Consider the following 14,753-nt stretch of genomic DNA (forward strand, 5'->3'; position numbering starts at 1 on the left):
GTGGAATGGTTTCAGTCCCATAATGTTGTTTATTCCAGGTGGAATGGTTTCAGTCCCATAATGTTGTTTATTCCAGGTGGAATGGTTTCAGTCTCATAATGTTTATTCCAGGTGGAATGGTTTCAGTCTCATAATGTTTATTCCAGGTGGAATGGTTTCAGTCCCATAATGTTTATTCCAGGTGGAGTGGTTTCAGCCCCATAATGTTGTTTATTCCAGGTGGAATGGTTTCAGTCCCATAATGTTGTTTATTCCAGGTGGAATGGTTTCAGTCCCATAATGTTGTTTATTCCAGGTGGAATGGTTTCAGTCTCATAATGTTGTTTATTCCAGGTGGAATGGTTTCAGTCCCATAATGTTGTTTATTCCAGGTGGAATGGTTTCAGTCTCATAATGTTTTTATTCCAGGTGGAATGGTTTCAGTCCCATAATGTTGTTTATTCCAGGTGGAATGGTTTCAGTCCCATTCCAGGTGGATGTTGTTTAATGTTTATTCCAGGTGGAATGGTTTCAGTCCCATAATGTTGTTTATTCCAGGTGGAATGGTTTCAGTCCCATAATGTTGTTTATTCCAGGTGGAATGGTTTCAGTCCCATAATGTTGTTTATTCCAGGTGGAATGGTTTCAGTCCCATAATGTTGTTTATTCCAGGTGAATGGTTTCAATTTTATTCCAGGTGGAATGGTTTCAGTCCCATAATGTTGTTTATTCCAGGTGGAATGGTTTCAGTCCCATAATGTTGTTTATTCCAGGTGGAGTGGTTTCAGTCCCATAATGTTGTTTATTCCAGGTGGAGTGGTTTCAGTCCCATAATGTTGTTTATTCCAGGTGGAATGGTTTCAGTCCCATAATGTTGTTTATTCCAGGTGGAATGGTTTCAGTCCCATAATGTTGTTTATTCCAGGTGGAATGGTTTCAGTCCCATAATGTTGTTTATTCCAGGTGGAATGGTTTCAGTCCCATAATGTTGTTTATTCCAGGTGGAGTGGTTTCAGTCCCATAATGTTGTTTATTCCAGGTGGAATGGTTTCAGTCCCATAATGTTTATTCCAGGTGGAGTGGTTTCAGTCCCATAATGTTGTTTATTCCAGGTGGAATGGTTTCAGTCCCATAATGTTGTTTATTCCAGGTGGAATGGTTTCAGTCCCATAATGTTGTTTATTCCAGGTGGAATGGTTTCAGTCCCGTAATGTTGTTTATTCCAGGTGGAATGGTTTCAGTCCCATAATGTTGTTTATTCCAGGTGGAATGGTTTCAGTCCCATAATGTTTATTCCAGGTGGAGTGGTTTCAGTCTCATAATGTTGTTTATTCCAGGTGGAATGGTTTCAGTCCCATAATGTTGTTTATTCCAGGTGGAATGGTTTCAGTCCCGTAATGTTGTTTATTCCAGGTGGAATGGTTTCAGTCCCATAATGTTGTTTATTCCAGGTGGAATGGTTTCAGTCCCATAATGTTGTTTATTCCAGGTGGAATGGTTTCAGTCCCGTAATGTTGTTTATTCCAGGTGGAATGGTTTCAGTCTCATAATGTTTATTCCAGGTGGAATGGTTTCAGTCCCATAATGTTGTTTATTCCAGGTGGAATGGTTTCAGTCCCATAATGTTGTTTATTCCAGGTGGAATGGTTTCAGTCTCATAATGTTTATTCCAGGTGGAATGGTTTCAGTCCCATAATGTTTATTCCAGGTGGAGTGGTTTCAGCCCCATAATGTTGTTTATTCCAGGTGGAATGGTTTCAGTCCCATAATGTTGTTTATTCCAGGTGGAATGGTTTCAGTCCCATAATGTTGTTTATTCCAGGTGGAATGGTTTCAGTCTCATAATGTTGTTTATTCCAGGTGGAATGGTTTCAGTCCCATAATGTTGTTTATTCCAGGTGGAATGGTTTCAGTCTCATAATGTTTATTCCAGGTGGAATGGTTTCAGTCCCATAATGTTGTTTATTCCAGGTGGAATGGTTTCAGTCCCATAATGTTGTTTATTCCAGGTGGAATGGTTTCAGTCCCATAATGTTGTTTATTCCAGGTGGAATGGTTTCAGTCCCATAATGTTGTTTATTCCAGGTGGAATGGTTTCAGTCTCATAATGTTTATTCCAGGTGGAATGGTTTCAGTCCCATAATGTTGTTTATTCCAGGTGGAATGGTTTCAGTCCCATAATGTTGTTTATTCCAGGTGGAGTGGTTTCAGTCCCATAATGTTGTTTATTCCAGGTGGAGTGGTTTCAGTCCCATAATGTTGTTTATTCCAGGTGGAATGGTTTCAGTCCCATAATGTTGTTTATTCCAGGTGGAATGGTTTCAGTCCCATAATGTTGTTTATTCCAGGTGGAATGGTTTCAGTCCCATAATGTTGTTTATTCCAGGTGGAATGGTTTCAGTCCCATAATGTTGTTTATTCCAGGTGGAATGGTTTCAGTCCCATAATGTTGTTTATTCCAGGTGGAATGGTTTCAGTCCCATAATGTTTATTCCAGGTGGAGTGGTTTCAGTCCCATAATGTTGTTTATTCCAGGTGGAATGGTTTCAGTCCCATAATGTTGTTTATTCCAGGTGGAATGGTTTCAGTCCCATAATGTTGTTTATTCCAGGTGGAATGGTTTCAGTCCCATAATGTTGTTTATTCCAGGTGGAATGGTTTCAGTCCCGTAATGTTGTTTATTCCAGGTGGAATGGTTTCAGTCCCATAATGTTGTTTATTCCAGGTGGAATGGTTTCAGTCCCATAATGTTGTTTATTCCAGGTGGAATGGTTTCAGTCCCATAATGTTGTTTATTCCAGGTGGAATGGTTTCAGTCTCATAATGTTTATTCCAGGTGGAATGGTTTCAGTCCCATAATGTTGTTTATTCCAGGTGGAATGGTTTCAGTCCCATAATGTTGTTTATTCCAGGTGGAATGGTTTCAGTCTCATAATGTTTATTCCAGGTGGAATGGTTTCAGTCCCATAATGTTTATTCCAGGTGGAGTGGTTTCAGCCCCATAATGTTGTTTATTCCAGGTGGAATGGTTTCAGTCCCATAATGTTGTTTATTCCAGGTGGAATGGTTTCAGTCCCATAATGTTGTTTATTCCAGGTGGAATGGTTTCAGTCTCATAATGTTGTTTATTCCAGGTGGAATGGTTTCAGTCCCATAATGTTGTTTATTCCAGGTGGAATGGTTTCAGTCTCATAATGTTTATTCCAGGTGGAATGGTTTCAGTCCCATAATGTTGTTTATTCCAGGTGGAATGGTTTCAGTCCCATAATGTTATTTATTCCAGGTGGAATGGTTTCAGTCTCATAATGTTTATTCCAGGTGGAATGGTTTCAGTCCCATAATTTTGTTTATTCCAGGTGGAATGGTTTCAGTCTCATAATGTTTATTCCAGGTGGAATGGTTTCAGTCCCATAATGTTGTTTATTCCAGGTGGAATGGTTTCAGTCCCATAATGTTGTTTATTCCAGGTGGAGTGGTTTCAGCCCCATAATGTTGTTTATTCCAGGTGGAATGGTTTCAGTCTCATAATGTTGTTTATTCCAGGTGGAATGGTTTCAGTCCCGTAATGTTGTTTATTCCAGGTGGAATGGTTTCAGTCCCATAATGTTGTTTATTCCAGGTGGAATGGTTTCAGTCCCATAATGTTTATTCCAGGTGGAGTGGTTTCAGTCTCATAATGTTGTTTATTCCAGGTGGAATGGTTTCAGTCCCATAATGTTGTTTATTCCAGGTGGAATGGTTTCAGTTCCGTAATGTTGTTTATTCCAGGTGGAATGGTTTCAGTCCCATAATGTTGTTTATTCCAGGTGGAATGGTTTCAGTCCCATAATGTTGTTTATTCCAGGTGGAATGGTTTCAGTCCCATAATGTTGTTTATTCCAGGTGGAATGGTTTCAGTCCCGTAATGTTGTTTATTCCAGGTGGAATGGTTTCAGTCCCATAATGTTGTTTATTCCAGGTGGAATGGTTTCAGTCCCGTAATGTTGTTTATTCCAGGTGGAATGGTTTCAGTCTCATAATGTTGTTTATTCCAGGTGGAATGGTTTCAGTCCCATCATGTTGTTTATTCCAGGTGGAATGGTTTCAGTCTCATAATGTTGTTTATTCCAGGTGGAATGGTTTCAGTCTCATAATGTTGTTTATTCCAGGTGGAATGGTTTCAGTCCCATAATGTTGTTTATTCCAGGTGGAATGGTTTCAGTCCCATAATGTTGTTTATTCCAGGTGGAATGGTTTCAGTCTCATAATGTTGTTTATTCCAGGTGGAATGGTTTCAGTCTCATAATGTTGTTTATTCCAGGTGGAATGGTTTCAGTCCCATAATGTTGTTTATTCCAGGTGGAATGGTTTCAGTCCCATAATTTTGTTTATTCCAGGTGGAATGGTTTCAGTCTCATAATGTTTATTCCAGGTGGAATGGTTTCAGTCCCATAATGTTGTTTATTCCAGGTGGAATGGTTTCAGTCCCATAATGTTGTTTATTCCAGGTGGAATGGTTTCAGTCTCATCATGTTGTTTATTCCAGGTGGAATGGTTTCAGTCTCATAATGTTGTTTATTCCAGGTGGAATGGTTTCAGTCCCATAATGTTGTTTATTCCAGGTTGAATGGTTTCAGTCTCATCATGTTGTTTATTCCAGGTGGAATGGTTTCAGTCCCATAATGTTGTTTATTCCAGGTGGAATGGTTTCAGTCCCATAATGTTTATTCCAGGTGGAGTGGTTTCAGCCCCATAATGTTGTTTATTCCAGGTGGAATGGTTTCAGTCTCGTAATGTTGTTTATTCCAGGTGGAATGGTTTCAGTCCCGTAATGTTGTTTATTCCAGGTGGAATGGTTTCAGTCCCATAATGTTGTTTATTCCAGGTGGAATGGTTTCAGTCCCATAATGTTTATTCCAGGTGGAGTGGTTTCAGTCTCATAATGTTGTTTATTCCAGGTGGAATGGTTTCAGTCCCATAATGTTGTTTATTCCAGGTGGAATGGTTTCAGTCCCGTAATGTTGTTTATTCCAGGTGGAATGGTTTCAGTCCCATAATGTTGTTTATTCCAGGTGGAATGGTTTCAGTCCCATAATGTTGTTTATTCCAGGTGGAATGGTTTCAGTCCCATAATGTTGTTTATTCCAGGTGGAATGGTTTCAGTCCCGTAATGTTGTTTATTCCAGGTGGAATGGTTTCAGTCTCATAATGTTTATTCCAGGTGGAATGGTTTCAGTCCCATAATGTTGTTTATTCCAGGTGGAATGGTTTCAGTCCCATAATGTTGTTTATTCCAGGTGGAATGGTTTCAGTCTCATAATGTTTATTCCAGGTGGAATGGTTTCAGTCCCATAATGTTTATTCCAGGTGGAGTGGTTTCAGCCCCATAATGTTGTTTATTCCAGGTGGAATGGTTTCAGTCCCATAATGTTGTTTATTCCAGGTGGAATGGTTTCAGTCCCATAATGTTGTTTATTCCAGGTGGAATGGTTTCAGTCTCATAATGTTGTTTATTCCAGGTGGAATGGTTTCAGTCCCATAATGTTGTTTATTCCAGGTGGAATGGTTTCAGTCTCATAATGTTTATTCCAGGTGGAATGGTTTCAGTCCCATAATGTTGTTTATTCCAGGTGGAATGGTTTCAGTCCCATAATGTTGTTTATTCCAGGTGGAATGGTTTCAGTCCCATAATGTTGTTTATTCCAGGTGGAATGGTTTCAGTCCCATAATTTTGTTTATTCCAGGTGGAATGGTTTCAGTCTCATAATGTTTATTCCAGGTGGAATGGTTTCAGTCCCATAATGTTGTTTATTCCAGGTGGAATGGTTTCAGTCCCATAATGTTGTTTATTCCAGGTGGAATGGTTTCAGTCCCATAATGTTGTTTATTCCAGGTGGAATGGTTTCAGTCCCATAATGTTGTTTATTCCAGGTGGAATGGTTTCAGTCCCATAATGTTGTTTATTCCAGGTGGAATGGTTTCAGTCCCATAATGTTGTTTATTCCAGGTGGAATGGTTTCAGTCCCATAATGTTGTTTATTCCAGGTGGAATGGTTTCAGTCCCATAATGTTGTTTATTCCAGGTGGAATGGTTTCAGTCCCATAATGTTGTTTATTCCAGGTGGAATGGTTTCAGTCCCATAATGTTTATTCCAGGTGGAGTGGTTTCAGTCCCATAATGTTGTTTATTCCAGGTGGAATGGTTTCAGTCCCATAATGTTGTTTATTCCAGGTGGAATGGTTTCAGTCCCATAATGTTGTTTATTCCAGGTGGAATGGTTTCAGTCCCGTAATGTTGTTTATTCCAGGTGGAATGGTTTCAGTCCCATAATGTTGTTTATTCCAGGTGGAATGGTTTCAGTCCCATAATGTTGTTTATTCCAGGTGGAATGGTTTCAGTCCCATAATGTTGTTTATTCCAGGTGGAATGGTTTCAGTCCCATAATGTTGTTTATTCCAGGTGGAATGGTTTCAGTCTCATAATGTTTATTCCAGGTGGAATGGTTTCAGTCCCATAATGTTGTTTATTCCAGGTGGAATGGTTTCAGTCCCATAATGTTGTTTATTCCAGGTGGAATGGTTTCAGTCCCATAATGTTGTTTATTCCAGGTGGAATGGTTTCAGTCTCATAATGTTTATTCCAGGTGGAATGGTTTCAGTCCCATAATGTTTATTCCAGGTGGAGTGGTTTCAGCCCCATAATGTTGTTTATTCCAGGTGGAATGGTTTCAGTCCCATAATGTTGTTTATTCCAGGTGGAATGGTTTCAGTCCCATAATGTTGTTTATTCCAGGTGGAATGGTTTCAGTCTCATAATGTTGTTTATTCCAGGTGGAATGGTTTCAGTCCCATAATGTTGTTTATTCCAGGTGGAATGGTTTCAGTCTCATAATGTTTATTCCAGGTGGAATGGTTTCAGTCCCATAATGTTGTTTATTCCAGGTGGAATGGTTTCAGTCCCATAATGTTGTTTATTCCAGGTGGAATGGTTTCAGTCTCATAATGTTTATTCCAGGTGGAATGGTTTCAGTCCCATAATTTTGTTTATTCCAGGTGGAATGGTTTCAGTCTCATAATGTTTATTCCAGGTGGAATGGTTTCAGTCCCATAATGTTGTTTATTCCAGGTGGAATGGTTTCAGTCCCATAATGTTGTTTATTCCAGGTGGAGTGGTTTCAGTCCCATAATGTTGTTTATTCCAGGTGGAGTGGTTTCAGTCCCATAATGTTGTTTATTCCAGGTGGAATGGTTTCAGTCCCATAATGTTGTTTATTCCAGGTGGAATGGTTTCAGTCCCATAATGTTGTTTATTCCAGGTGGAATGGTTTCAGTCCCATAATGTTGTTTATTCCAGGTGGAATGGTTTCAGTCCCATAATGTTGTTTATTCCAGGTGGAGTGGTTTCAGTCCCATAATGTTGTTTATTCCAGGTGGAATGGTTTCAGTCCCATAATGTTTATTCCAGGTGGAGTGGTTTCAGTCCCATAATGTTGTTTATTCCAGGTGGAATGGTTTCAGTCCCATAATGTTGTTTATTCCAGGTGGAATGGTTTCAGTCCCATAATGTTGTTTATTCCAGGTGGAATGGTTTCAGTCCCATAATGTTGTTTATTCCAGGTGGAATGGTTTCAGTCCCATAATGTTGTTTATTCCAGGTGGAATGGTTTCAGTCCCATAATGTTGTTTATTCCAGGTGGAATGGTTTCAGTCCCATAATGTTGTTTATTCCAGGTGGAATGGTTTCAGTCCCATAATGTTGTTTATTCCAGGTGGAGTGGTTTCAGTCCCATAATGTTTATTCCAGGTGGAATGGTTTCAGTCCCATAATGTTGTTTATTCCAGGTGGAATGGTTTCAGTCCCATAATGTTGTTTATTCCAGGTGGAGTGGTTTCCGTCTCATAATGTTGTTTATTCCAGGTGGAATGGTTTCAGTCCCATAATGTTGTTTATTCCAGGTGGAATGGTTTCAGTCCCATAATGTTGTTTATTCCAGGTGGAATGGTTTCAGTCCCATAATGTTGTTTATTCCAGGTGGAATGGTTTCAGTCCCATAATGTTTATTCCAGGTGGAGTGGTTTCAGTCTCATAATGTTGTTTATTCCAGGTGGAATGGTTTCAGTCCCATAATGTTGTTTATTCCAGGTGGAATGGTTTCAGTCTCATAATGTTGTTTATTCCAGGTGGAACGGTTTCAGTCCCATAATGTTGTTTATTCCAGGTGGAATGGTTTCAGTCTCATAATGTTGTTTATTCCAGGTGGAATGGTTTCAGTCCCATAATGTTGTTTATTCCAGGTGGAGTGGTTTCAGTCCCATAATGTTGTTTATTCCAGGTGGAATGGTTTCAGTCCCATAATGTTGTTTATTCCAGGTGGAATGGTTTCAGTCCCATAATGTTGTTTATTCCAGGTGGAATGGTTTCAGTCCCATAATATTGTTTATTCCAGGTGGAATGGTTTCAGTCCCATAATGTTGTTTATTCCAGGTGGAATGGTTTCAGTCCCATAATGTTGTTTATTCCAGGTGGAATGGTTTCAGTCCCATAATGTTTATTCCAGGTGGAGTGGTTTCAGTCCCATAATGTTGTTTATTCCAGGTGGAATGGTTTCAGTCCCATAATGTTGTTTATTCCAGGTGGAGTGGTTCGAGTCCCATAAGTTCCTGAAGGTAGAGTTCCCAGTGAGGGTGAGGAGCCCCAACGCCACCTATGAGATCCAGTTTGGACACCTGCAGAGACCCACACACAGGAACACGAGCTGGGACTGGGCACGCTTCGAGGTACCAATAACATGTTTTATACAGCCTTTTTGACATCAACAATTATCACGAGAGCTTTACAGTAACCAGCCTAGACCCCAAAGAGCTTTACAGTAGCCAGCTTAGACCCCAAAGAGCTTTACAGTAACCAGCTTAGACCCCAAAGAGCATTACAGTAACCAGCCTAGACCCCAAAGAGCTTTACAATAACCAGCCTAGACCCCAAAGAGCTTTACAGTAACCAGCCTAGACCCCAAAGAGCTTTACAGTAACCAGCTTAGACCCCAAAGAGCTTTACAATAACCAGCCTAGACCCCAAAGAGCTTTACAGTAACCAGCTTAGACCCCAAAGAGCTTTACAGTAGCCAGCCTAGTCCCCCAGAGCTTTACAGTAGCCAGCCTAGTCCCCCAAAGAGCTTTACAGTAACCAGCCTAGTCCCCAAAGAGCTTTACAGTAACCAGCTTAGACCCCAAATAGCTTTACAGTAACCAGCCTAGTCTCCCAAAGAGCATTACAGTAACCAGCCTAGTCCCCCAAAGAGCTTTACAGTAACCAGCCTAGTCCCCCAAAGAGCATTACAGTAACCAGCCTAGTCCCCCAAAGAGCATTACAGTAACCAGCCTAGTCCCCCAAAGAGCATTACAGTAACCAGCCTAGTCCCCCAAAGAGCATTACAGTAACCAGCCTAGTCCCCCAAAGAGCATTACAGTAACCAGCCTAGTCCCCCAAAGAGCATTACAGTAACCAGCCTAGTCCCCCAAAGAGCATTACAGTAACTAGCCTAGTCCCCCAAAGAGCATTACAGTAACCAGCCTAGTCCCCCAAAGAGCATTACAGTAACCAGCCTAGTCCCCCAAAGAGCATTACAGTAACCAGCCTAGTCCCCCAAAGAGCATTACAGTAACCAGCCTAGTCCCCCAAAGAGCATTACAGTAACCAGCCTAGTCCCCCAAAGAGCTTTACAGTAACCAGCTTAGACCCCAAAGAGCTTTACAGTAACCAGCCTAGTCCCCCAAAGAGCTTTACAGTAACCAGCTTAGACCCCAAAGAGCATTACAGTAACCAGCCTAGTCCCCCAAAGAGCTTTACAGTAACCAGCTTAGACCCCAAATAGCTTTACAGTAACCAGCCTAGTCCCCCAAAGACCTTTACAGTAACCAGCCTAGTCCCCCAAAGAGCATTACAGTAACCAGCCTAGTCCCCCAAAGATCATTACAGTAACCAGCCTAGTCCCCCAAAGAGCTTTACAGTAACCAGCCTAGTCCCCCAAAGAGCTTTACAGTAACCAGCTTAGACCCCAAAGAGCATTACAGTAACCAGCCTAGTCCCCCAAATAGCTTTACAGTAACCAGCCTAGTCCCCCAAAGAGCTTTACAGTAACCAGCCTAGTCCCCCAAAGAGCTTTACAGTAACCAGCCTAGTCCCCCAAAGAGCATTACAGTAACCAGCCTAGTCCCCCAAAGAGCATTACAGTAACCAGCCTAGTCCCCCAAAGAGCATTACAGTAACCAGCCTAGTCCCCCAAAGAGCATTACAGTAACCAGCCTAGTCCCCCAAAGAGCAAGCAGAAGCAGTGGCAAGAGGCAATTCCCTACTGCTACTGACTGACATAAATAACCCATCTGCTAACTCCCCTTAGCATCGTTGTTTTGCTGGTCCTATAACAATAGAATAATTATCTTTCCTAGGTTTGGGGCCACAAATGGGCAGACCTATCAGAGCACGGCTTTGGAGTGTCTCTGCTGAACGACAGTAAATATGGATACTCTGTTCACCAGAACACCATGACGCTCTCTCTGTGAGTCTGACAAATATCGCAGTTTAACAAATTGGACGTGGGTAGCTCAGTTAGCAGAGCATGGTGTTGTCAACGTCAGAATAGCGGGTTCCGCGTATTACTGACATCGTTAACATAACAGCATTCTTTCTCTCCTTCCTAAGACTGTTCTTTTTCTTCTTAAAAGACTGCGAGCTCCTAAGTCTCCTGATGCCAACGCTGACATGGGCAGTCATCAGTTCACCTACGCTGTCATGCCACACACAGGTGAGGTACTTTTGATTTTTATAACATTTTGATTTATTTTTTATTTTTAAAGTTACATTTTTTACATTTACATCATTTACATTTAAGTCATTTAGCAGACGCTCTTATCCAGAGCGACTTACAAATTGGTGCATTCACCTTATGACATCCAGTGGAACAGTACTACTACTACTACCACTACTATCAGTACTACTACATTTACATTTACATTTAAGTCATTTAGCAGACGCTCTTATCCAGAGCGACTTACAAATTGGTGCTTTCACCTTATGACCTCCAGTGGAACAGTAGTGCATCTAAATCTTTTAAAGGGGGGGGGGGATTACTTTATCCTATCCTAGGTATTCCTTAAAGAGGTGGGGTTTATTTGCCGTGTGTAATGAAGACATTGGAAATCTTACTCAGCGCCAAGCTCTCGTGAAACGATAAAAACACAATACAAAAATCAGCAAACAAGGAAGAAACTCGACGGTCATTTTCTGGGAAGACTTGTGTGACTTGGCTTCAGCTCTTTGGATGTATTTTTGTTACTGTTGGTTGGTTATTTTATGCAAATTCAAAATAGTTAAAGTTGACAAAGTTTTCAAGAATTTGAAGTTAGGATAGCCAGAAGATGTGAACGTTGGTTTGGTCAGTGGCTGTGGTCAGTAGTTGTGGTCAGTAGGTGTGGTCAGTGGTTGTGGTCAGTAGATGTGTGGTTGTGGTCAGTAGTTGTGGTTGTGTGGCTGTGGTCAGTAGTTGTGGTCAGTAGTTGTGTGGTTGTGGTCAGTAGTTGTGGTCAGTAGGTGTGGTCAGTGGTTGTGGTCAGTAGATGTGTGGTTGTGGTCAGTAGTTGTGGTTGTGTGGCTGTGGTCAGTAGTTGTGGTCAGTGGTTGTGTGGTTGTGGTCAGTAGGTGTGGTCAGTAGTTGTGGTCACTAGGTGTGGTCAGTGGTTGTGGTCAGTAGTTGTGGTTGTGTGGTTGTGGTCAGTAGTTGTGGTTGTGTGGTTGTGGTCAGTAGTTGTGGTCAGTAGGTGTGGTCAGTGGTTGTGGTCAGTAGATGTGTGGTTGTGGTCAGTAGTTGTAGTTGTGTGGCTGTGGTCAGTAGTTGTGGTCAGTGGTTGTGTGGTTGTGGTCAGTAGGTGTGGTCAGTAGTTGTGGTCACTAGGTGTGGTCAGTGGTTGTGGTCAGTAGATGTGTGGTTGTGGTCAGTAGTTGTGGTTGTGTGGCTGTGGTCAGTAGTTGTGGTCAGTGGTTGTGTGGTTGTGGTCAGTAGGTGTGGTCAGTAGTTGTGGTCACTAGGTGTGGTCAGTGGTTGTGGTCAGTAGATGTGTGGTTGTGGTCAGTAGCGGTGGTCAGTTGTTGTGTGGTTGTGGTCAGTAGTTGTGTGGTTGTGGTCAGTAGCTGTAGTCAGGAGCTGTGTGGGTGTGGTCAGTAGTTGTGGCCTGTGGTTGTGGTCAGTAGTTGTGTGGTTGTGGTCAGTAGTTGTGGTCAGTAGTTGTGTGGTTGTGGTCAGTAGTTGTGGTCTGTAGTTGTGTGGTTGTGGTCAGTAGTTGTGGTCTGTAGTTGTGTGGCTGTGGTCAGTAGTTGTGGTCTGTAGTTGTGTGGCTGTGGTCAGTAGTTGTGGTCAGTAGTTGTGTGGTTGTGGTCAGTAGTTGTGTGGTTGTGGTCAGTAGTTGTGGTCTGTAGTTGTGTGGCTGTGGTCAGTAGTTGTGGTCTGTAGTTGTGTGGCTGTGGTCAGTAGTTGTGGTCAGTAGTTGTGTGGTTGTGGTCTGTAGTTGTGTGGCTGTGGTCAGTAGTTGTGGTCAGTAGTTGTGTGGTTGTGGTCAGTAGTTGTGTGGTTGTGGTCAGTAGTTGTGGTCTGTAGTTGTGTGGCTGTGGTCAGTAGTTGTGGTCTGTAGTTGTGTGGCTGTGGTCAGTAGTTGTGGTCAGTAGTTGTGTGGCTGTGGTCAGTAGTTGTGGTCAGTAGTTGTGTGGTTGTGGTCAGTAGTTGTGTGGTTGTGGTCAGTAGTTATGGTCTGTAGTCAGTAGCTTAGCTTAATCATGACAGGCCCAGGTGGCCTTGTTGGTAAGGCTGTGTGTTAATATTACTGTAACAACAGAGCAGAAGCTCATCTAAGGCCACATTTGAAGCTGTTACCAGAGAATAATAAATACAATTACCAATACAATTCAATTACCAATACAATTCAATTACCAATACAATTCAATTACCAATACAATACAAATACCAATACAATACAATTACCAATACAATTAAATTACCAATACAATTCAATTACCAATACAATTCAATTACCAATACAATACAATTACCAATACAATACAATTACCAATACAATTCAATTACCAATACAATTCAATTACCAATACAATACAATTACCAATTCAATTACCAATACAATTCAATTACCAATACAACTCAATTCCAATACATTCAGCACCGTGGACGGCAGTCAGAAATGAACCCATACAAGTCGATCAGCACCACGGAAAGCGGTCAAAAACACCCTATTTTATCTGCAAATAATAGGCAATAGCCTATATTATAAAACAGTAATATATAGATCAATCTCTTGACAGAAACACAGCTAATGACCCAGTACATGCTCGCTGTAGTTATGTACAGAGGCAGAACTGACCTACCATTTCAAATTATCTGTAGGCCCTGTAGCAAAAACACCAGCAAATCAATGAAGCATTCAAACTGATTTCTTAGATGGCAGCATGCCTTTTAACAGTATATGATGTGTATGTGCTTACTATTATTCTTAAAGCCTAGTTAAGCGTATTGGCTACGATGACAATGAAATGGCTCATTGGCCCTGCACCAGAACATGGCTTCCTATGACAGATACAGCATAGTCGTAGATTGATCAAATGAATCTCAATAAAGCTTGATTTATATAGGCTGTCTGGGTAGTCTGCCCTGTAACAATGTAAGCTTGGTCATCTATGAACGTTTGAACATCTTGGCCATGTTCTGTTATAATCTCCTGTTGGTCATCTATGAAGATTTGAACATCTTGGCCATGTTCTGTTATAATCTCCACCCGGCACAGCCAGAAGAGGACTGGCCACCCCACATAGCCTGGTTCCTCTCTAGGTTTCTTCCTAGGTTTTGGCCTTTCTAGGGAGTTTTTCCTAGCCACCGTGCTTCTACACCTGCATTTCTTGCTGTTTGGGGTTTTAGGCTGGGTTTCTGTACAGCACTTTGAGATATCAGCTGATGTAAGAAGGGCTTCATAAAGACTTTTGTTTTGATTTGATACTCACTCATTTGATTGGCATTCGACGGGCCTTGCTAAGTCGTTGACTATGGCATTCAAATCCCTGGTGTTTTCAATGGACCCACTCAGTCTCTCCTGTCCCATGCTGCTGTTCAGGTTTTTAATTATCTTCAGTTTGGGAAAGGCTCGGCACTGGCTCATAAAAAGGAGCATCGCTGTAACCACTTCCCCAAATGTAGCAGGGACTGAATTGTAATCCACAATGAGCATCTTGGCCAGGTCTCTCACTGTAGTGTGCTTTGCTATTTCCTTCTTAAAACAGGCCCTGAAAGAGAGTAATTGTCCAGGGAAGCTTGCTGATACATCTTTGCTGTAATGTTCAGCCAGCCGGCTGGCGTTCTCATAGACTGCACCATCATCTGCGTTGGGTAGTGGGATGGATGGAGTCAAACAGACTCAATGTTGCCCGCAGACTTTTAAATGTGTTTGACAGCTGGTGGATAACGATGTCAAGGCATTAAAGATGTTGACTCTAAAACTACTCTAAAACTACTCTCCCATACAGCTGGTGGATAACGATGTCAAGGCATTAAAGATGTTGACTCTAAAACTACTCTAAAACTACTCTAAAACTACTCTAAAACTACTCTCCCAGACAGCTGGTGGATAACGATGTCAAGGCATTAAAGATGTTGACTCTAAAACTACTCTAAAACTACTCTAAAACTACTCTCCCAGACAGCTGGTGGATAACGATGTCAAGGCATTAAAGATGTTGACTCTAA

The 14,753-nt window shown here is 41.6% G+C and overlaps 1 protein-coding gene across 4 annotated transcripts in view; it reads left to right on the forward strand.

The window, feature by feature from the left end:
* The window catches only part of man2c1 (mannosidase, alpha, class 2C, member 1), a 106,276-nt gene that overhangs the window by 76,552 nt on the left and 14,971 nt on the right, over positions 1–14,753 (forward strand). For 2 of the 4 annotated variants that reach the window (XM_065002831.1, XM_065002833.1), the window contains 3 exons: positions 8,593–8,736; positions 10,405–10,514; positions 10,681–10,760. In XM_065002831.1, coding sequence (XP_064858903.1) covers positions 8,593–8,736; positions 10,405–10,514; positions 10,681–10,760 — 334 coding nt within the window. Of the gene's footprint in view, positions 1–8,592; positions 8,737–10,404; positions 10,515–10,657; positions 10,761–14,753 lie in introns of all 4 variants that reach the window. The other 2 variants (XM_065002832.1, XR_010459385.1) reach the window with 2 other exon arrangements.

The sequence above is a fragment of the Oncorhynchus nerka genome, linkage group LG17 (assembly GCF_034236695.1).
Source record: "Oncorhynchus nerka isolate Pitt River linkage group LG17, Oner_Uvic_2.0, whole genome shotgun sequence".
Classification (NCBI taxonomy): domain Eukaryota; kingdom Metazoa; phylum Chordata; class Actinopteri; order Salmoniformes; family Salmonidae; genus Oncorhynchus; species Oncorhynchus nerka.